At 43.1% G+C, this 21,457-nt stretch overlaps 2 protein-coding genes across 3 annotated transcripts in view; both read left to right on the top strand.

The window, feature by feature from the left end:
* The window catches only part of LOC126690583 (alpha-mannosidase), a 55,651-nt gene that overhangs the window by 9,802 nt on the left and 24,392 nt on the right, over positions 1-21,457 (top strand). The window contains exons 25-30 of one of the 2 annotated variants that reach the window (XM_050385787.1): positions 16-97; positions 801-911; positions 986-1,081; positions 1,189-1,236; positions 1,502-1,570; positions 1,804-2,090. The exons of the other annotated variant lie outside the window; for it this stretch is intronic. Coding sequence (XP_050241744.1) covers positions 16-97; positions 801-911; positions 986-1,081; positions 1,189-1,236; positions 1,502-1,570; positions 1,804-1,992 — 595 coding nt within the window. The 3' untranslated portion in view covers positions 1,993-2,090. Of the gene's footprint in view, positions 1-15; positions 98-800; positions 912-985; positions 1,082-1,188; positions 1,237-1,501; positions 1,571-1,803; positions 2,091-21,457 lie in introns of those variants that run through there. 2 annotated transcript variants of the gene reach the window in all.
* Positions 1-21,457, top strand: part of LOC126690584 (26S proteasome non-ATPase regulatory subunit 4 homolog) — a 44,278-nt gene that overhangs the window by 22,249 nt on the left and 572 nt on the right. The window lies entirely within an intron of this gene.

The raw sequence follows: 21,457 nt of genomic DNA, 5'->3' as shown, positions 1-21,457 counted from the left end.
TTCTTTTCATACAAGGCGTATGGTCCATGTTGACCCTGGATTGGGTGAAGCATTGGATGAAAGTGTGTGCGTTGATGAATCTTGTGAAGGATTAAAGGTATGATAGCACATAGAATGAGTAATTTATGCTTTTGAATTACCATTTTTTTCTACACTTACCTCTATGTGAGGATGGCCATATCAAAATGTAAAGAAAATGTATGAATTTCATTGAGTAATTGAATAATCTAATACATTGATCTCTGTTATATATAGCTTTGTTCTCTGTTATCCACTGTAGCTTCTTCCTGCTCTTCTAATATTTTCCAAAAGATGCATTCAATATGATGGTTTCGTTCTTCTCAATAAAAAAAAAAAAAAAAAAAAAAAAAAAAAAAAAAAAAAAAAAAATACCAATACATCCTGATTTAATGCTATAACTTGATTACCACACACTGCCTCTGCACGATACAAGGCATGGGATTTCTTAATTGGTGTTAAATACGTACATTTTCTTTTTATATATAATTTTAGAAAGTTTACATGTCTAATTTATTTAATCTTTACATGCTGGACTAACAATGAGTATGCTTTTCCATTGGATTAATTTTGGAGTTGAAAGCTTTTTGGTCAAAGTTGGCCTGTTTTTCATTCTCTTTCTTATTTTACTTTGATTGTAGGGTTGTTATTTGTTATGTATTAGTGCCCAAGGCTTGCTGAAATTTTGCCAATGGCCATATAATTGAACTGCTTCAAAGATAGAAAATGTCTCAATTGTATTATCCATAATCCTGATTTCTCATTTGATATCTTTCATACAGGTTCGCGGAAATTATTATGTAAGCATTAACCAGGTAGGGGCTGGAGCACGCTGGCGCCGAACAACTGGCCAAGAAGTGTACTCGCCTCTTCTTTTAGCTTTCACACATGAGGTATGGCTGGATTGCTGTTTCGGATGTTATCTTCATATATAGCTGGTTTACATACTAATATAATTAATGTTCAGAAGTTGGAGGACTGGATAGCATCTCATTTGACAAAAGCAACTGCCATTGATCCAAACTACAGCTTGCCTCCCAATGTTGCTTTGATTACTCTTCAGGTTTCTGTGTTTACTCACTGTAGAATAAATTGAAATTTTTTTTTTGATAAACAAATAAATTGAGATTTTGATTCTCTCTTTCTTGCTCCCTAACACTAATGTTGCAGGAGTTGGATGATGGAAGTGTGCTCCTCCGTTTGGCTCATTTATACGAGGTAAATGATCATAAAAAGCATCAAGCTCCTCTTTGTACTCCAATTGATGTGAACCAAGTATGAGTGACGCTTAGATATGTGACAGCTTAAGAGGCCCTTCTCCCAAGTCATACATACAATAGCAACCAAGCCCTAGTCCAAACATGACATATCCTACATCTTTTTTTCATTTCTTTTCCTGGGCTCTAATATAATTTCCTTCCATGTCGCTACGTCAAATATGTATTGTTTATACACTTTTTGGTGTTGGTGAAAATGTGTTCAGGTGGGTGAAGATGCTGAATATTCAACACTAGCCAATGTTCAACTGAAGAAGATTTTTACTGGGAAAACGGTATGTCTGATTTCTACGTAGTGTTATTGCAGTGATTTTTATCTTAACAAGGTAGTAAAAGCATGGTCCCAGATCATTCTCTATGATAAGTCATTTAATCTGAAACAAATACTTGGGAAGACACATACACAAAGAACTGTTATTAACAGATATTTTGGAAGAGAGGATAATCCGAAAAGCCATGTTATGAGGGTGTAAAATCTCAATGTAATTATTAGTTTTTGAACTTTCAGATAAAAGAGGTGAAGGAAATGAGCTTATCAACAAACCAAGAGAAGTCAGAGATGAAGAGGATGACATGGAGAGTTGAGGGGGGCAGCAGAACGGAAATTAACCCAATTAGAGGCGGTCCAGTCAACAACTCAACTCTTGTTGTTGAGCTTGGTCCTATGGAGATTCGTACTTTTTTGTTGAAATTTTAGCAGATCTATCATCATTGTATAATTTGAACAGGACAGAGGAAATAATATTTTTATGCTGAGTTGTATGCCTGTATGTGGAGTTAAGTGGGTTTTAGTTAGCTCTAAAGTTTTTGATGGTTAAATAAGTGATTTGAGATTCAATCTTCACCTATACCAAAAATTAATTGGTGTCTTGGTCTGATGATAAAGAACTATCATAAAGAGCAAACTCCAAATGTTGTGAAACTCTCTCTCTCTCTCTCTCTCTCTCTCTATATAGATATATATAAAAGTCTAGAGTAAAAAAATAAAAAAAAAACCTTATATCACTGGGTGTTAAATTATTATTTGAAGATAAATAAGTGATGTTTGTAGTAGGTTTAAATGAGAATTAAAAGACAATACCAAACAACCTAGGCAAATATTTAGACCTCAATAACTAATTTTACGAGAAACACACACAAGGGAGAGAGAAAGATGTTCGAATTTTATGTTTATTTAAAAAAAAAAAAAATTTACGGCTTAATCACTTTTTACTTTTAAACTAGCAATTAGTCCAAATATAAGTGATTAATCAAATTTCATATTGCATGCATATTAGTATAAGAACCAAAGCATAAATAGAGCAAGTGTAACGTGGATCATAGTTTTTGGCTAAAGATGGTAGACTTTGTTTTTGCTATAAAAAAAACATGGGTGATAGTTTATGGTGTACAAGTTTAATTTGTCCCAATATTTGCTTGGTTTTAAGATATAATTTATTTTTTTAAATGAACAAATTCAAAAAAAAAAAAAAAAATTGAAATGAAAATGACTTTACATATTTACAATTTTTATTTCATAATCACTTTACATAAATTAAATATTTTTTTTTTGGATATAATTTTGTAGAGACTGGGTTCGAGCACTTCTACTATTGGATGAATGGTCTCAAGCCCAACTAGCCCAATACAATAAATTTGTAGAGAATGAATTTAAGAACTAGGCCTTAGTCTGGACTACAACAACTAGACACTGTTATATATGAATTGAGTAACAAGGATATGGGTTAAAGTATGAAATTTTGTCCTCGGGCACTTCATTCGAGGAACTTAGTGTTCTTCTTCTTCCTTTAGTACTTGGTTACAGAGATTTCCAAGATCATGCAGATTGCTACCGTCTTCTCCTTTTTCTTTCCTCCTACTCCTTTTTGATCCCCATTCTTGGAGGATCCCCCTCATTATATATCTCTTTCTAGTTGATCTTGGCCCTCCATCTGTTGATCATGCAGGTCATCACTCGAGTGCTCATCCCATCAACCACCTTCCCAAACCCTCTGTGAGTTGCGACAACCAATGCCGCATTGTTCAGGAGTCATTTCCTCATCAATGCGGTCAGAACGTTAGTTGGGTGCATTCAATGTGGAGGTGACAGTTTCTCCTTGAATTGCTCTTGCACCATACCCTTATGGGTGTCCTACTGTACTTGTCCTTTTTCTGGAGGCGCTCTGGGAGGCTGCCTTTGACAGCGTGCCATTCTTTCCTCCTGGGATTTGGGATGCCGAGAACAGGGTCGTCCTCGACAACGTTTCTAGGTTATTTGGGCTTTCTTTGTTTGTCCTCGGCCATTTCTCTCTCCTCGACATGGGCCTTGGGCTTAATATGAAGTGGGCCGGGGTTGTCAAATTCTTTGGCCCCACAAATTTTTTTTAATGAATCATAGGTTATATTATAGTCATTAATTTTGTTTGAACATAGAATTTCTCTTTTCTCAAAAGGAGAAATGTCATTTAAAAAAATGTGTTTTAAAAATTAGATAAATGAGTGAGTTTTTTTTTTTTTTTTTTTTTTTTGCTGAATAAAATGAGCGAGTTAGATACATAGAACAACATAGATGTATTATATAACCCTTCTAGGCTAAACGAGTTATAAATAAATAACACATTTGGTTTGAATGGGTTTGACCATATCATTTGGTGATTTGTCTTTTTAGTTATTTATTACTTTATTATAATTGGCCCACTTTTACACATTGCTACAATTGCATATTCACACAATACAGCTAATATGCTCCCATATTAACAATTTACTTTATGCTTTGGTCCTAAATCAATAAGTTAGAGGTACAAAAGTTTTCCAAAAAAAAAAGAGTAACCATTGTTAAGGTGGTAAGTTATTAATGGTACGTGACAAGGTAATGTTAGTTGCAAGCCCAAATAAAACCAATAAATAAATTAAAAAAAAAAAACTATCAATTTAGATGATACGAAAATGGTTATATTTGTTGTAGGGACACGATTCTCAAACGGCCCAACAATGACGTTGGGCTCGCGCGTGAAGGATCCCTCACAATAAAATTTGTAGAGAGTGGGCTTGAAAGGCTAGCGTTTGGTCGCAGGGCGTTGGTCCAAACCGGATTTTAAGGAACTCAGATAAGAAAGGGCTTCAACCTGGATATCCAAGCCCCACAACTTTATGACTCGAGGGATTGGACTCCTCGGATTGGGTTCGAGGAGCACTAATGTTTTTCTCCGGTTACCCGGCGGGGGGTTTTTCGTGGTGGTGTACATATATTATCCGGGCATTCTCATCCCTGGAGTTTTTTCCAGGAAGTGAGATGGGGGATCCTTTTCTAATTAGTTTACCTTTCCTTTTATACTAGCCTACGTTTGCTGTCCCTCGTCCACGTGTAGGGTCAACTTTTCCAGGACTGATATTTGTCCCGTCAATCTAATCCCAGAATTGTTGGGGATGATTAATAAAGCCTAAAAATCAGGTTCTGTTAGGTGTAAAGTCTTATCAATGAAGGGTATTAAGGACAACTTCCCTGAGATATTTTAGATCTTCTTACGGATTTGTTCTTATAGTTCTCTTTTACCCCTCTTGTCAAGGGAGCTTTAGGCCTACCGAGGACTAAACCGTCCTCGGCTGCATATTTGGGCCATCCTCAGCCTTATATTTTTAAGCTTGGGCCATAACTTTTTTTTTTTTTTTTTCAGCTTGGGCTTGCGGGCTCCCCACGAGCAAGTGGGCCCTATAAACTATCGGGCCCCACAATAGCCCCTCAAAACCCTGCTGTCCAATATCTTGGTTGGAAAGGTGGGTTTTGGTAATGCCGAGCCTTTATTAAGGCTCATTCATTTCAGCCCTTGAAGGACGCGGGTAACTCTTCACATGCCCAAGGAATGTACCGGTCTACGAGCTGTTCCCCTTAATTTGCGCACGTTGCCCTTATGCCGTTTGGGTATTCAAGGCGCGTCTTTAATATCCTCCCTTTACGAGGCCTCCCAGATCTGACGGTTATTGATGGTGTGGGAGAACGAAACGGCGTATTCTTATCTGTAGGTTTCCCTGGGGATCTGAACGTGTTATGTACCCTTTTCTTCGTCCCTTATATAAAGAGAGAAGACAAAAGGTGATTCTTTCATATATGAATCCCCCAGGCTCTTCCCAGAGTTCATTTCTTCCCTCTGGTTACACCCTATCCAATAATACGTTCACCATAGTAGTCAGCCATGAATAAGCCATTCCTTTCCCAGAAACACTATGTTCTAGCGAAGCTTAAAATGGCCCGGTTAGGGCAAAGATGGCAGAGACTCAAGATTCGTCCCGCCGTCCTTTTAGCCAAAATCCGAAGCAGGGACTCGTCACGTCACACTTTCGGCGTGGCTGAGCCGAGGAAGCACATCATCATTACCACCCGCTCTTTCACGAGCATATCTAATATGGCGCCAGCGTGTTAGGAGTCAGGAATGAGGCAGGGACTAAGTGCCCCTGCTTCTTCCTCTCTTTGTTCACTGGCGCCCCCCTTTGCCTCTCTCTCTTCTTCTCCTCCTTCCTACTCATGTCCTCCATCTTCTTTTTCCTTTGCGCTCCTTGATGTCAAGAGCTTGCTGAAGTGCTTCTGTGTGTTCCAATTCTTCTTCCTTCTCCTTCATCTTTTTCTAAAGAAGGTTCTTCTCCTGATATGAGCAGTACTGAGGCAGAGATTGGAGAGACTTTGAAGGCGAGTTTAAAAGACACCTGACCGTTTACCGATCTGTATTGCGGATGCTACTGTTGCTTTAGCAATTCATTTTTTGTATAGGCTTGTTTAAGCCCTTCTTTGTACGTTGTAATAATTTTACATATTAATAAAAGTTATTGTTATTCTACTTCGCATGTCCTATTTATATGTTTTAATAAATTTGCAAACACTGCTCGGCACAATAGTATAGCATTTGAATCAATGACAACTAAGGCCAAAATACGTGCTAATAAAAAGATGACACCATAACTTTAACAAAATTACTTAACATAGCCATGCCGACCAGGGAGGGACGACACTTACCTCAAAATTAGCCAAGATGAGGACTGAGTATTCGACATGGTGTAAGAAGTAACTATCCGAGGACATGTCATCCGCAAAACGAACAGTTTCCTTAGGCTATTGAATAGGGGGTCGTTTTGCCATCTTAACATATTGGCTTTAACATTTTACAGTATTGGAGCCGAGGACTTTCCGTCCGAGTAGTTGGCGTTCCCATGGGCTTGAGTTCGAGAACCATGCAAGGCCCAGGTTCTGTCCGAAAACTTTTTCTAGTACTTGGTTTCCCCATAGGCTTGAGTCCGAGGACCATGCAATGCCTTGGTTCTGTCCAAAACTTTTTGAGTTCAATTTCTTCCTTTCTTCAGGTATATCACGAGGCGCCGAGCAGGAGGTTGCCCTCGGCAGCGGCTATTCCTCGGCGTGGGCCATAGTCCCTGGACCCTTATGCAGAACGGGCTTGGGCCGCGAATTCACTAGGCCCACGAATTAAGAGGTATTTATGCAATCTTTGGCCACGCGGTACTTTCTGATGTCCCAGTGTTCGAGGTGCGCCTTTACTAGGCTCCTTTAATCTTGTGGTTGCAGTTGACGTTGGAAGTTGGGCCAGAGCCATTTTGTCGGTAGCGTTCCTTAGGACGCTGCGTGAGTTGACTGCCACCACCTTGTCTTTTCAAATAAATAGGAGGGAGAGAGAGTCGCTTTATATACACACAGCTCCTTCAGTTTCCTCCCAAATCACAACTCCTATATTCAGTGCTGTCCTCCCTTAACATAACATGTTTGAGGCGAAGGTTGGGAAGGAAGAACTCTCTCCGCCACAGAAGTACCGTGTCCTTATGAGACTCAAGATAGTAAGGTATGGGCGCAGGAAGCATAAGTTCAGGGGAATACTCCATTTCGACCGAGGGGAAAGGGTGTTTCTCCCCCTTTTAGCCAAAATCCGAAGCAGGTTCTGTTCATGCCAGAATCCCGGCGTGTCAGAAGAAAGATTCTCCGCCATCAGTGCCTCTGCCTTGTGGCAGGCAAATATTTAGAGAAAGCCCCTCAACTTCCGGCTCCCTGCACCTTTCCTTCAACGGTGTCAGGCTCAAGTTGGGCTCTCTCTGCACTCTAGAGCTTCGAGGTTGCAGGCCCCAGGCTGGGTTCTTTTGCTGCCTGAGTTATGGGCATGTAAAAGCACTGAGGAAGAATGAGGTCTTGAAGCAGTAGCCAACCTCTTTTCTGTGCCACCTCCTCGGCTTTGTTTTATATACTTTTTCTTGTATCTTCCTATTTAGTTACGTAGTGAGCTCTGACATAAGCTGATTCCAGCTTTTCATTGTACGCTGTACTACTTCTTTGTTTTAGTAAAAATAGAAATCTATTTACATGTTTTGAGTACTGATTTTTTGGCAACACTACTTTGTGAATGGGTGTGCTCCATGGGTGTGTTTCTTCAAGAATATTTAGAGCAAGATACCTTGAAACATAATCTAACTAACTCTAATTTACCAATACTACCAGGCATTATATCGATAATTCATAGTAAATTAAACTTAGGAAACTAACCGGGGTAACAGTTGAATATTCTGTGATAAGCGCGTGAATACCGTCCAAGACTGATAATCTCTAAATGATCCATGCGAGCAGTCGACTGGGAAGTAGGGAACTTCGATTGTGTTTTTGTATACTTGGTTTCCCCATAGGCTTGAGTCCGAGGACCATGCAAGTCCTAGGTTCTGTCCTAAACTTATGGTTTTTCTTTTACGTACTTGGTTTCCCCATAGGCTTGAGTCCGAGGACCATGCAAGGCCTAGGTTCTGTCCAAAACTTGTAAGATGTCTTTTTTGTACTTGGTTTCCCCATAGGCTCGGGTCTGAGGACCATACAAGGCCTTGGTTTTGTCCAAAACTTGTAAGATTTCTTTTTTGTACTTGGTTTCCCCATAGGCTCGGGTCCGAGGACCATACAAGGCATTGGTTCTGTCCAAAACTTGTAAGATTTCTTTTTTGTACTTGGTTTCCCCATAGGCTCGGGTCCGAGGACCATACAAGGCCTTGGTTCTGTCCAAAACTTGTAAGATTTCTTTTTTGTACTTGGTTTCCCCATAGGCTCGGGTTCGAGGACCATACAAGGCCTTGGTTCTGTCCAAAACTTGTAAGATTTCTTTTTTTTAAGTAATTTTTTCTCTATACTTATTTATTTTTCGAAGGTTAACCCCTAGGCCAGGGAGGGGAGAGTTGGCTTGAGGCCGGAAGCCCCTAGAGCTGCCCGCTCCGTTAGCAGTGCAAGGCGTAGCCCCTAGCAGAAGCTTATGTCAGAGCAACAACTGCACGTCGCCGGAGATGGGAAAAACTCGTGAATCTCTGCTTGCTAGAGAGTTGACTCATGCGCCACCCGTGCCAACGCGTAAGCCTTCCCACAGACGGCGCCAATTGTAGGGACACGATTCTCAAACGGCCCAACAATGACGTTGGGCTCGCGCGTGAAGGATCCCTCACAATAAAATTTGTAGAGAGTGGGCTTGAAAGACTAGCGTTTGGTCACAGGGCGTTGGTCCAAACCGGATTTTAAGGAACTCAGATAAGAAAGGGCTTCAACCTGGATATCCAAGCCCCACAACTTTATGACTCGAGGGATTGGACTCCTCGGATCGGGTCCGAGGAGCACTAATGTTTTTCTCCGGTTACCCGGCGGGGGGTTTTTCGTGGTGGTGTACATATATTATCCGGGCATTCTCATCCCTGGAGTTTTTTCCAGGAAGTGAGATGGGGGATCCTTTTCTAATTAGTTTACCTTTCCTTTTATACTAGCCTACGTTTGCTGTCCCTCGTCCACGTGTAGGGTCAACTTTTCCAGGACTGATATTTGTCCCGTCAATCTAATCCCAGAATTGTTGGAGATGATTAATAAAGTCTAAAAATCAGGTTCTGTTAGGTGTAAAGTCTTATCAGTGAAGGGTATTAAGGACAACTTCCCTGAGATATTTTAGATATTCTTACGGATTTATTCTTATAGTTCTCTTTTACCCCTCTTGTCAAGGGAGCTTTAGGCCTGCCGAGGACTAAACCGTCCTCGGCTGCATATCTGGGCCACCCTCAGCCTTATATTTTTAAGCTTGGGCCATAACTTTTTTTTTTTTTTTTTTCAGCTTGGGCTTGCGGGCTCCCCACGAGCAAGTGGGCCTGGCCTATAAACTATCGGGCCCCACATTTGTAGTATTACTTTCTTTCAATTTAAGGACTCTAGAAAAAAATGTTTTCATCTCCTGATTTTTTATTTATTTATTTATTTTAAAACCAAATATTTACAATAATGGATCCTTCAAAAATAAAGTGATCTTTTATCTGAGAATAACTATATAAGTATATTACATAGAAAATATATAAAAGCGTTCAATTCACATTTAATTTAATATAAATAAATCCTTTTGTCAAGAGCTTGGAGTTCGGTAGGTTCCAATCCCTCATTCCTTTTTTTGCAATTATCGAATTAAAAAAAGTAAGCCTTTAAATTATTTAATACTGTCATAACTAATAGGAAGTCATCTAATTAAAATTATACGGTTAAAATTTTCAAAAAAGAAATTGATTCAATAAATCTATTACTCCACGTATGTATACATACTGAAAGTATCATAGTAGCACTAGGTTCTTCCCAAAAGAATCTCCAAACCTTATTTGATTAAATTAAACATAATGTGCTTGTTGGGCAGTAGAATTTTTTCCTCAAACAAATAAAGGTAAAATCAAGTACTTATTAATTAGGTGTGGTGGTTAATGAAAATGCATTGGATTTTCGAAGTTCTGCTACAGTCAATTGGTTTTTTTATTTTTATTTTTTGGGTTGTTTTCATAGCTGAAGCTTATTGCGCAACAAAATCTTTAAAATACAATTGTGACTCGTGTCTATTTCTTTAGGGTTTTCATTTAAGGGTCCTATTAACAAGTGTCATTAGAACAATATATTATTAACAAATCATTTTAGGAAAGTTTTAATAAAACTTTTATAGGAAATAGAAAAAGCTCTTTTTTTTTTCTTTTTTTTTTCCCCTAAAATCACTACAAAAAATTAGGGCTATCACAACGTTTTTAAACCATGGCTACAACCCAAAAATTGCTAGTATAGGTCCAAATAGGCTATATGGCGGTTTTTTTTTTTTTTTTTTTTCCAGCACTTCCTAACATTGCCCAACAAGTGTGACAATAGGTCCGGCTGGCATACACGATTACACCAGCGGTTTTAAAACCGCTAGTGATGATGCCGAAAATATCACCAATAGGTCACACAGCACTCGCGACTCAAAGTGAACCTGCACAACAAAAACAATCGAAAGAAAACCTTAGAGAGCACCGGTGTGGTGTTGGCCAAACACTCTCCGAAGGTCAAGTTAGAATTATTCTCACAACTCTAGAGTGCTAGAGAGGGTAAATTATGCGTACCTTGATTTGCGAGGGTATTAGGGTTTTTATAGTAGTAGAGAGTCGGCTTTTCCTTCTTGGTGTCCAAGTCTTTTCCATATGGGACTCTACTTCAAGTCTTTCTGAGCGTGGTGAGCAAGGTTTTCCTTATAGAGGAGATCTATTTTCAGCGTGCGTGTCTTCTAGAATCACCCTTGTGCTCGGATTTCCATATTGGAATTCTAGGGCGTTTGTAGGCAAGGAGCGATAGAGATCTTAGATCATGGGCCCTTACTGTGTCCTTCGGCGATGGGCCTTCGAAGAGCGTTGGATCATCTTTACACTGGCCCAACAGTTCTTATCCGTCAGGCCCATTACCATAGGCCAGTCAGGCTCATATTTTATCCTCTTCAGTTGCCCCCTTCACCCTAAGGGTCCGTCATCTTTTAGGACAAAGGAACCATGGGGTGATGATCCTAAGGTAAAGGGTATGACGGATATTTTCTATGACGAAATGAGGCCAATAAGACAAAAAGGAGGTTTTTAAGGTTATGGTGACAATGGGTTGACGGATTCATGCAAGCTAGGATGACGGTGCAAACAAGGAGTCCGTCAACCATACCAACCACAGACAGGATGTACGAAAGTCATTAAATGATGGTGACACGTGTCATAATTTGATTGGGTTTTATCTCGGATCGAAGTGACGCTTCGACTTCCGTGCATCTCCCTTATAAATAAGGAAGTCATCCCTCTCATTTCTCCAGTTTCAGCAAAAATTAACCTGTCAGAGCTCACCTATCACACCTGTCAGAGCATACCCGTCACGTTTTGTCAGGGGCTGAACCATCCAGTTGCATCAATCGTCAGTGCTATACTTCCTCATTTCGTTTATAAAATTGGTAAGTGTTCTTCTCAAAGTCAATCTTGTTTTAATTTTCCTTACCATCTACACCCGTTATGGACACATAGACCCCGTCAGAGTCTTAGGCTCTTGTCGTTTCATGTAGGAAATGTCTAGTGCGTCCAGTAATCAGTCGGTTGTTCGTGACGGGCTGGATTACGAGGAAGTATATCCGTCCGGTCATAGAGAACATGATAGTCCTGGTGATGATAGGAGTCCGTCCACCTCCTCCTCGTCCTCAACATATGAGGATATGGAGGTGGTTGAACAAGACGAAGGCTCTGATGACGGTGAGGAACAGATTGTTAGATCCGTCGTTGGTGCTGATGGGCTCAGGGAGTTCGTCATGCTACCAGAGTGAACGGTGAATTACTTCTCGTCTGTCATCAAAGAGAAGCACTTTAAGACATTTAGGGATAACTATCAAATTCCAGAAAATATTTCCATCCGTCTACCATATAAATCAGAGAGATGTTATTACGAAGGGGTAGAGGGTGTCGGGGTATATGAGCAAATGTTGAAGGCCGGACTCAGGTTCCCATTGAGTTCGCTTCACCGTGAGCTCCTCCGTCATCTGGGATTATCCGTGAACCAGATTTCCCCTAATGCTTGGAGGGTCTTCATAGCGATGGAGATCTTATACGGCGCAATGTCTGACGGAGCCAAGAGGCTGACGGTTAGAGAGTTCCTTCATTGCTACCATCCGGACGAAATCGATAGGTCTAGGGGAATATATAGCTTCGTCCCCAGGAGTCCGCTATTGAAAGTTATCTATGATACGCCGGACTCAAATAGGGATTGGAAGAGCCGTTACTTCTTCCTAGAGGGTGATGGTTGGATGTGTCGTCCAGGGGACACGGACTTCATGCCCGTCGACACCACTTGGGGCATATTACACCCGTCTAGTATGGACCGTCCTCAAAATTTTAACTTAATTTCATTATGTATGTTTGAAACAATCTAACCGTCCTCTCTTCTTTGCAGTTAGACGATGCCCCCAAGTCGATTTTAAGGAGTTCGCCTTCCTTGAGAAAATTTTCTTAAAGACCCAGCCGGAGGAAAGGACTTGGGCGAAGCTGGTGACACTTAAGACCATTCATTGGTATTGCGACGGACCAGAGCCAACAGTTGCAGCCGTCAAGTACGAGGCACAGATTAGGAGGCGTAAGTTCGTCACCCTACTTTTAATAATTTGCGTAACTTGTGTTGATAATTAATACCCCCGTCCACGTTTTAGAAATGGACGATGCGAAGAGAAGAGGTTTGATTAGATCCAAAGCCGCAAAGAAGACCGGCGATGTTGCTCCCTCTGTGACGGGCCCAAGCAATCCGTCTGCCAAGAGGAAAACTCGGCCCAAAGTGGATCGTTAGGCCAAGAAGGCCAAAGTGTCTTTGGAACCCGTCGTGGGACTTATGGCGGAGCCTCTGAAGATGGCAACTCCGATCAAGCACGGGGTTGGCAAGGGCCTCATGAAGGGACTGTCGAAGGATAAAGAGAAGCCGCCTGTCCTTCTTCGAGAGGATTCTAAGCACGCCTTAGAACAGATTTCCTCCATCATGTCGGCGGAGGATTATGAAGACTTAGGCAATCACTCGACGGAGGCCATGGGTGAGACGGGCCTTTTTGCAATTACACAAGTAAGACAGCCCGTCTATTATTCAAATGCAAATTACATCTTTTTTTCCCATAGTTCATTTCATAACTATATCATTGTTATCATTTTTTTAGGCAATGGTCATGATGAAGGGGTTGATGGGACGGTGCCTTAGCCACGAGACGGCCCTGGATCGTGTACGGGCAAAAGCGGAGCAGATGGAGGAAGAACTTCTTCAGTTACGAAATTGGAAACCCAAGATGGAGAAGAAGCTTGAACTTTCCGAGAAGGCAAGGAAAAACCTTGAACAGGTGACGGAAGAGGCGAAGAAGGCTCTAGAGAGCAAGGACAAGGAGATAGAAGATCTTAAAAATGAAGTCCGTCAGGCTAAGGACGTTGCGGTTCATGAGTACCGTGACTCCGACGCCCTAATTACTGAGCTAGGCGACTCTTTCCATCAAGGTTTCATGCCATCCGTCAGGTCAAGCAAGCTTATCCGGACTTGGACATTTCAAAGTTCAAAGTTGAAGACCCAACTCAGACATCCGTCGTGCCTGCTGCTTCAGAGGATACAGATGACCTTTTTGCTGATGACGATGCTCTTGGTGACGGGGAGTCAGCACCAGCAGAAGTTGAACAAGCAAAGCCTAATACGGAAACGGTTCCTCAGTCCGTCGTCAATGAGGACAAAGTTATGTAGCTTTTTTTTATTTATTTTTTATTTTATTTACTTTGGGAACAATTCTCATCCGTCGTTGATGATATGTAAACATTGCCTTTTGATGGCCTATTTTTTTGTCAAATGCATCCGTTCATTTCATTTATATGTTGAATGCTTTAATTTTTTTGAATTTTCTAATTTTGCGCGTGAATTTTGTCATTGTGGGACCTATTTACATCCGTCCAGCTATTAGTTACTATTGGATCCGGCATGTATAGGTATGCTTTAGGTCCTAAGAATTTATTCTTTGGAAGCCCGTCTATCCGTCCACTTTGGACTAGACTTGTCACCCTTGTAGAATGATCCGTCTACTTTGTGGACTCATTTTGGATTTGTCCATTTTGGACTTCCAATCGTCATCCTCGTCGGATGGTTCGTCCACTTTGTGGACATGTTTTATATCCGTCCATTTAGGACTTCAAATGGTCATCTTGTAGGATGATCCGTCCATTTTTTGGACTCGTTTTGAATTCGTCCGTTTTGGACTTCAAGTGGTCATCCTCGTAGGATGATCCGTCTATCTTGTGGACTTTATTTTGTATCCGTCCATTTTGGACTTCAAGTGGTCATCCTTGTAGGATGATCCGTCCATTTTTGGACTTCAAGTTGTCATCCATGTAGGATGATCCGTCCATCTTGTGGACTTTATTTTATATCCGTCCAATTTGGACTTCAAGTGGCCATCCTTGTAGGATGATCTGTCCACTTTTTGGACTTATTTTAAATTCGTCCAGTTTTGGACTTCAAGTTGTCATCCATGTAGGATGATCCGTCCATCTTGTGGACTATTTTGTATCCGTCCATTGTGGACTTCAAGTCGTCATCCTTGTGGGATGATCCGTCCTACTTGGTGGACTTTCTTATGTATTCGTCCTGTTTGGACTATATTCGTCACCCTCGTGGGATGATCCATCCATCTTGCGGACTTATTTTGTGTCTGTCCCTTTTGGACTTCAAGTCGTCATCCTCATAGGATGATCCTTCCATTTTATGGTCGTGTTTTATGTCCGTCCATTTTGGACTACATTCGTCACCCTTGTAGGGAGATCCGTCCACTTTGTGGACTTGCTTTTGTATGTGTCCCTTTGGGACTTCAAGTGGTCACCCTTGTAGGATGATCCGTCCATCTTGTAGACTATAATAATAACAAATCCATATAGAAAATCAAAATTGTATCTGATTATTATTCTAAATAGAAATGTGTAAGGGAAAAGTGCCTACCCCTTTGGGCTTTAAAAAGGCACTACTAGATTGTAGCAAAAAATAGTTGAAGAAAAACTAATCATTAAAAAACTTAAAATAGACTGGTCAATCGGGGGCTCGTTGCTGTTCGCCGTGTTACTATCACTGGTAGTACTTTCTCAAGTGCTCGGCGTTCCATGGATGAGGCAGCTTCTTTCCGTCTGTCGTCTCCAGGTGATATGTTCCTTTCCTTTTCCATGACGTAACTCAATAAGGTCCTTCCCAATTGGGGCCGAGCTTTCCTTGTGTAGGGTCTTTAGTTGCACCCATGACCTTCCTAAGTACGAGGTCTCCTACTTGGAAGTCTCTGTGTCGGACCCGGGAGTTGTACTGTCTGGCCATGCGATCCTGGTATCTAGCGATCCTTTGCTCCACCGCCGACCTAACCTCGTCTATCAGGTCCAGCTGTAGCCTCATTGTTTCGTCATTCCTGCTCTCGTCATGGTTGTGAACCCTGTAACTTGTGAGCCCAACTTCTGCCGGGATGACTGCCTCACTCTCGTACGTTAGTCGGAATGGCATCTCTCCTGTTGGGGTCCTTGCCGTTGTCCTGTATGCCCATAGTATGCTCGGTAATTCTTCGGGCCATATGCTCTTTGCCTCCTCGAGCCGAGTCTTGATAATCTTAAGCAGGGATCGGTTCGTGACTTCAACCTGGCTATTAGCCTGAGGATGGGCGGGTGATGAGTAGTGGTTTTTTATTCCTAGCTGTGAGCAGAAATCCCGGAAGTAGCCGTTGTCGAACTGCCTCCCGTTATCTGAGACAAGGACTCTAGGAATACCAAACCTGCATATGATGCACCTCCAGACAAAACTTCTAATGTTCTTCTCTGTAATGGTGGCCAAGGCTTCCGTTTCTACCCATTTTGTGAAGTAGTCAATACCTACTACCAAGAACTTCAGCTGCCTTACCGCCGTTGGGAAAGGTTCCATGATATCTAGTCCCCACTGAGCGAACGGCCATGGAGCCGTCATAGGGGTTAACTCCTCGGCTGGCTGTCCAATAACATTGCTGAATCTCTGGCATTTGTCGCAGCTTTTGACGTAAGACTCGGCATCCTTCTGCATGGTTGGCCAGTAATACCCAGCTCGTACCAGTTTGTGCACCAACGACCTCGATCCAGAATGGTTCCCACATATCCCTTCGTGTACTTCCCTTATTACGTAGTCTGCCTCTTCGGCACCCAGGCATCTTAGATATGGACGGGAGAAACCTCTCTTGTACAGGATGTCTTTTATCAAGATGAACCTTGCCGCTTGGACCTTTAGCTTTCTTGCTGCCTCCTTCTCATCTGGCAGTAACCCGTCCTTCAAGTATGAAATTATCTGTGTAGTCCAGTTACTTTCGGAGCGTATCTCCTGCATGTTGCCGGGGTCTATTAGTGGAGAAAGTTGAACAAAAGAAAGTACATTACCCGGTGTTATCATATGTTCTGCTGAAGCGGTTTTGGCTAGCCGATCGGCGAGCTCATTTTCTCTCCTGGGGATTTGGATGACCTTGGCTTCTAGCCCGTCAATTCTCGCCCGTCGATTCTCGCCCTTACTTGATCAAGATATCTCTTCATCCTTTCCCCCTTGCATTCATAATCTCCGTTTACTTGATTGGTTACGACCTGAGAGTCGCAGTAAACGACTACGCTCTCGGCTCCAGCGGCTTTGGCTAGGTCGAGGCCTGCCACCACTGCTTCATATTCCGCTTCTTTGTTGGTAGTGGGGAAGTCGAGACGGACCATACATTCAATCTTGTCTCCTTTAGGTGACAGCAATACGATGCCGGCTCCCCCGGCTCGCTGATTGGATGATCCGTCGGTATATATGCTCCACTGAGGGGACTCTTCTGCCCCCTTGTCTTCGTCACGAGTAAATTTTGCTATAAGGTCGGCTACGACCTGTCCTTTAATGGCTGCACGTGGACGGTACTTGATATCAAACTCGCTCAATTCTATCACCCACAGCATCAGTCGACCTGCAGCTTCAGGATTACTCAATGCCCTTCGCAAGGGCTTGTCGATCATTACGTTCACAGTATGGGCTTGAAAGTAGGGCTTGAGCTTGCGAGTCGCCATGACTAATGCAAAAGCGAGTTTCTCCATAGGTGGGTATCTTTCTTCGGCATCGCGGAGCGCCTGACTGGCGTAGTATACGGGCTTCTGTACCCTATCCTCTTCTCTAATTAAGGCCGCGCTGACTGCGATAGGGGAGACAACCAAGTAGAGGAAGAGTTCTTCACCTGGTTGCGAGGGACTCAGTAGGGGTGGTGAAGATAGATATGCTTTCAACTACTCGAATGCTCGCTGACACTCGTCCGTCCACTCGAAAGACTTCTTTAACGTGCGAAAGAAGGGCAAACACTTGTCCGTGGCTCTCGACACGAATCTATTTAATGCCGCTATCTTGCCGTTAAGGCTTTGTACTTCCTTCACATTTCGCGGGGGGACCATCTCTATTATGGCTCGGATCTTGTCTGGGTTAGCCTCAATCCCCCTTTGAGATACCATGAATCTTAAGAATTTTCCTGCTGTTACGCTGAATGCGCACTTTCCCGGATTAAGCTTCATGTTATAGGATCGAAGTGTACCGAATGTTTCCCTAAGATCTTCCAGGTGGTCTTCCTCCTTTCGGCTCTTCACTAGCATGTCATCGACGTAGACCTAGACATTCCTCCCGATTTGCTACGCGAACATCTTGTTCATCAGTCTTTGGTATGTTGCCCTCGCATTTTTTAGGCCGAATGGCATTACTTTGTAGCAGAAGAGTCCTTGACTGGTCACGAACGAAGTCTTCTCCTGATCAGCCTCGTGCATACGGATCTGGTTATAACCCGTGAAAGTGTCCATGAAGCTTAGTAATTGGTGTTGAGCCGTCGAGTCTACTAGGACGTCGACCCTTGGAAGGGGATAGCTATCTTTGGGACACGCTTTGTTAAGATCGGTGAAGTCCACGCACATCCGCCACTTGCCGTTCGCTTTTTTCACCATTACTACATTCGCCAGCCAATCGGGATAGTAGACTTCCCTAATGAAGCTTGCCTCTTGTAGTTTGCGGACTTCTTCCGCTATTGCTTGGTCTCGTTCCGAGGCGAACACTCTCTTCTTCTGTCGGACGGGTGGAAAGGAGGGCAATACATTCAATTTATGTACCATGACTGAGGGATCGATTCCTGGCATGTCGTCATAACTCCAGGCGAACACATCTTGATTGCTCCTCAAGAAAGTTATGAGCTCTTGACGGATTGTGGGTTTGGCGAGCGTCCCGATCTTGGTTGTTCGGTCCGGATTGGAGCTGTCAAGAGTTATCTCCTCTAGCTTCTCTGTTGGTTCTGCCACCGTTCGGTGCTCCTCTATGTTCAAGGCCTGGATTTGGTCTTCCATCTCCATCATAGCCACGCAGCATTCCCGTGCGGCCATTTGACTTCCGCGGAGCTCTCCTGCTCCATAATCCGTAGGAAACTTGATTATCAGGTGGTAAGTTGATGTCACTGCCTTCCACGAGTTGAGCGTGGGTCGTCCGAGGATAGCGTTGTAAGCGGACGAGCAGTCGACCACCAGGAAGGTTACGTCTCTGGTGATTTGCTGGGGGTAATCGCCTACCGTAACTGATAACGTGACCGCGCCCAAAGGGAATACCCGGCTCCCTCCGAAACCAACGAGCGGGGCGTTCTTTGGTATCAATTGCTCCTTGTCAATCCTCATTTGCTGGAATGCCGGATAGTACAAGATATCGGCTGAGCTGCCGTTGTCGATCAACACTCGGTGCATGTTGTAGTCTCCTACCCGCATGCTGACGACGAGGGCATCATCGTGTGGATGGTGTAGGCGTCGTGCATCTTCTTCTGGGAACTCGATAATTGGGCCTTCTCTCCTTGCTATCTTCGGCACGGTGCCCGTCAGCTAGACGCTCTGCACCATCCGGAGGTACGTTTTGCGGGCCTTTTTTGAAGACCCGGCTGCAACTGTTCCTCCAATTATCATCCTTATGTCCCCTATGGGAGGTCTGGGTCGCTCGTTCTCTCGCCGGGGGTGTTGTTCTTACGGGGGTGGATCCGTTCTCTCCTTGTTGACGAACTTTTGCAGCTTTCCTTGTCGGATAAGGGCTTCAATTTGCTGCTTCAAGTCGTAGCAATCGGCGGTGTTGTGACCATGATCACAGTGGAAGCGGCAATATTTGTCCCTGGACCGTTTGTTGGGATCACTTTTCAGCTTTCCTGGAAACGTCAGGGTACCTTCGTCCTTAATCTGCATTAGGACTTGGTCTATCGGGGCGGTCAACGGGGTGAAACTTGTGAACCTTCCACCCATGGGTTTAGGGCGTCTCTCCTCCCTTCGGTCTCCCATCCTGCCTTTCTTCCGCCCCTGGTCTTGTCGGGGGTCTTCTTGTCGGTCTCTTTTCTTGGGCCTATCTTCTCGGGCTAATAGCGCGTCTTCAGCATTTATATATTTGGTGGCCCTGTAAAGCACCTCTGACATGGTCTTTAGGTCGTTTTTGTATAGGGAGAACAAAAACTTACCCCCCTTCAGCCCATTCGTGAATGCTGCTACCAGTATCTTGTCGTCAGCTTCGTCGATCGAGAGCGCCTCTTTATTGAAGCGTGATTTGTAGGCCCTTAATGTCTCCTCCTCTCGCTGCTTGATATTCATTAAACAAGCTGTGGACTTCTTATACCGATGTCCTCCAATGAAGTGTGTAGTAAATTAAGCGCTTAGCTCCTTGAAGGTGCTGATGGAGTTGGGCGCTAGCCGGCTGAACCAAATCCTTGCTGCGCCCTTTAGGGTTGTAGGAAAGGCCCTGCACATAATCGCGTCTGCCACTCCCTGAAGGTGCATCAGAGTCTTGAAGGTTTCTAGGTGATCTAGAGGGTCTTTGACCCCGTCATAACTGTCCATATTTGGCATGCGGAACTTACTTGGCAGGGGGAAGGAGTTGACGGTTGTCGTAAATGGCGAGTCAGTCCGGTTGACAAGGTCGTCAAGATCACTGGACACTCGTCCCTTGAGAGCGTTCATCATCACTTTCATCTGTTCCTTCATCGCCTGCATCTCCGCGATGATGGGTGGTGGAGCCGTATCTGCTAAAGAAGGAATGCTAGTGTCCCGTCGCACTGGTTTGCTCGGGGCGTTGCTCTCCTGTGGTCCTTCGTGATTCCTCCTTTCAGTGCTGGTCCCTTCTTGATCCGCTCCTTGGTTATTGGTCGCCGCATTTTTCTGGTTTAGCTGCTCTTCTAGGTCATGGTTTTGTTTGGTAAGGCGCTCCACGGCTGTGGCGAGCGTCTTGACCTGTCTCTCAAGAGCGGTCGTAGGGGCTTCTTCTTCTTGAATGTCGTTAGTGGTCGCCATTGAGCGAGTGAGTACCATGTAACTCTTTTGTCTAGGAAGCGATAATGTGCTACGTTTCCCACAGACGGCGCCAACTGATGATGCCGAAAATATCACCAATAGGTCACACAGCACTCGTGACTCAAAGCGAACCTGCACAACAAAAACAATCGAAAGAAAACCTTAGAGAGCACCGGTGTGGTGCCGGCCAAACACTCTTCAAAGGTCAAGTTAGAATTATTCTCACAACTCTAGAGTGCTAGAGAGGATAAATTATGCGTACCTTGATTTGCGAGGGTATTAGGGCTTTTATAGTAGTAGAGAGTCGGCTTTTCCTTCTTGGTGTCCAAGTCTTTTCCATATGGGACTCTACTTCAAGTCTTTCTGAGCGTGGTGAGCAAGGTTTTCCTTATAGAGGAGATCTATTTTCAGCGTGCGTGTCTTCTAGAATCACCCTTGTGCTCGGATTTCCATATTGGAATTCTAGGGCGTTTCTAGGCAATGAGCGATAGAGATCTTAGATCATGGGCCCTTACTGTGTCCTTTGGCGATGAGCCTTCGAAGAGCGTTGGATCATCATTACACTGGCCCAACAGTTCCTATCCGTCAGGCCTATTACCATAGGCCCGTCAGGCTCATATTTTATCCTCTTCAGCCAGTATAGGTGACAGACAGCGGAATTTTTAGGCCTTTACTATATTTTGTTTATTTAAGTTCTTAGGTATGATTCAGTTGAATTTAACAACCAGAAATAGTAAAGTAGCTCATGTAGCATTTCTCGAGTCTTGTATATGGCCTATGTACTTAGGTGCCCTAATTTAACCTCTAATAAATTTTATTACTTGTAAAATGTAGTAAACTTTTTTAGTGATAACTAGTTACTGTGGGAAATTAAATAGGTTGGTTTCAATTTTAGTACATGTTTTTACTGTAACTATCTTTAACGTCTCCCAAAACTTTTAATCATATATTTTTTTAAATTCTTATTCCGTTTTACATATCTTCTCTCTCTTGGTTTTTTTTTTGGTTGGTTATAAAAAAGAGAA

This window comes from Quercus robur, chromosome 6 (assembly GCF_932294415.1).
Source record: "Quercus robur chromosome 6, dhQueRobu3.1, whole genome shotgun sequence".
Lineage (NCBI taxonomy): Eukaryota > Viridiplantae > Streptophyta > Magnoliopsida > Fagales > Fagaceae > Quercus > Quercus robur.
The sequence above is the reverse complement of the archived record's forward strand: the minus strand, read 5'-3'. Positions and strand labels throughout refer to the sequence as shown.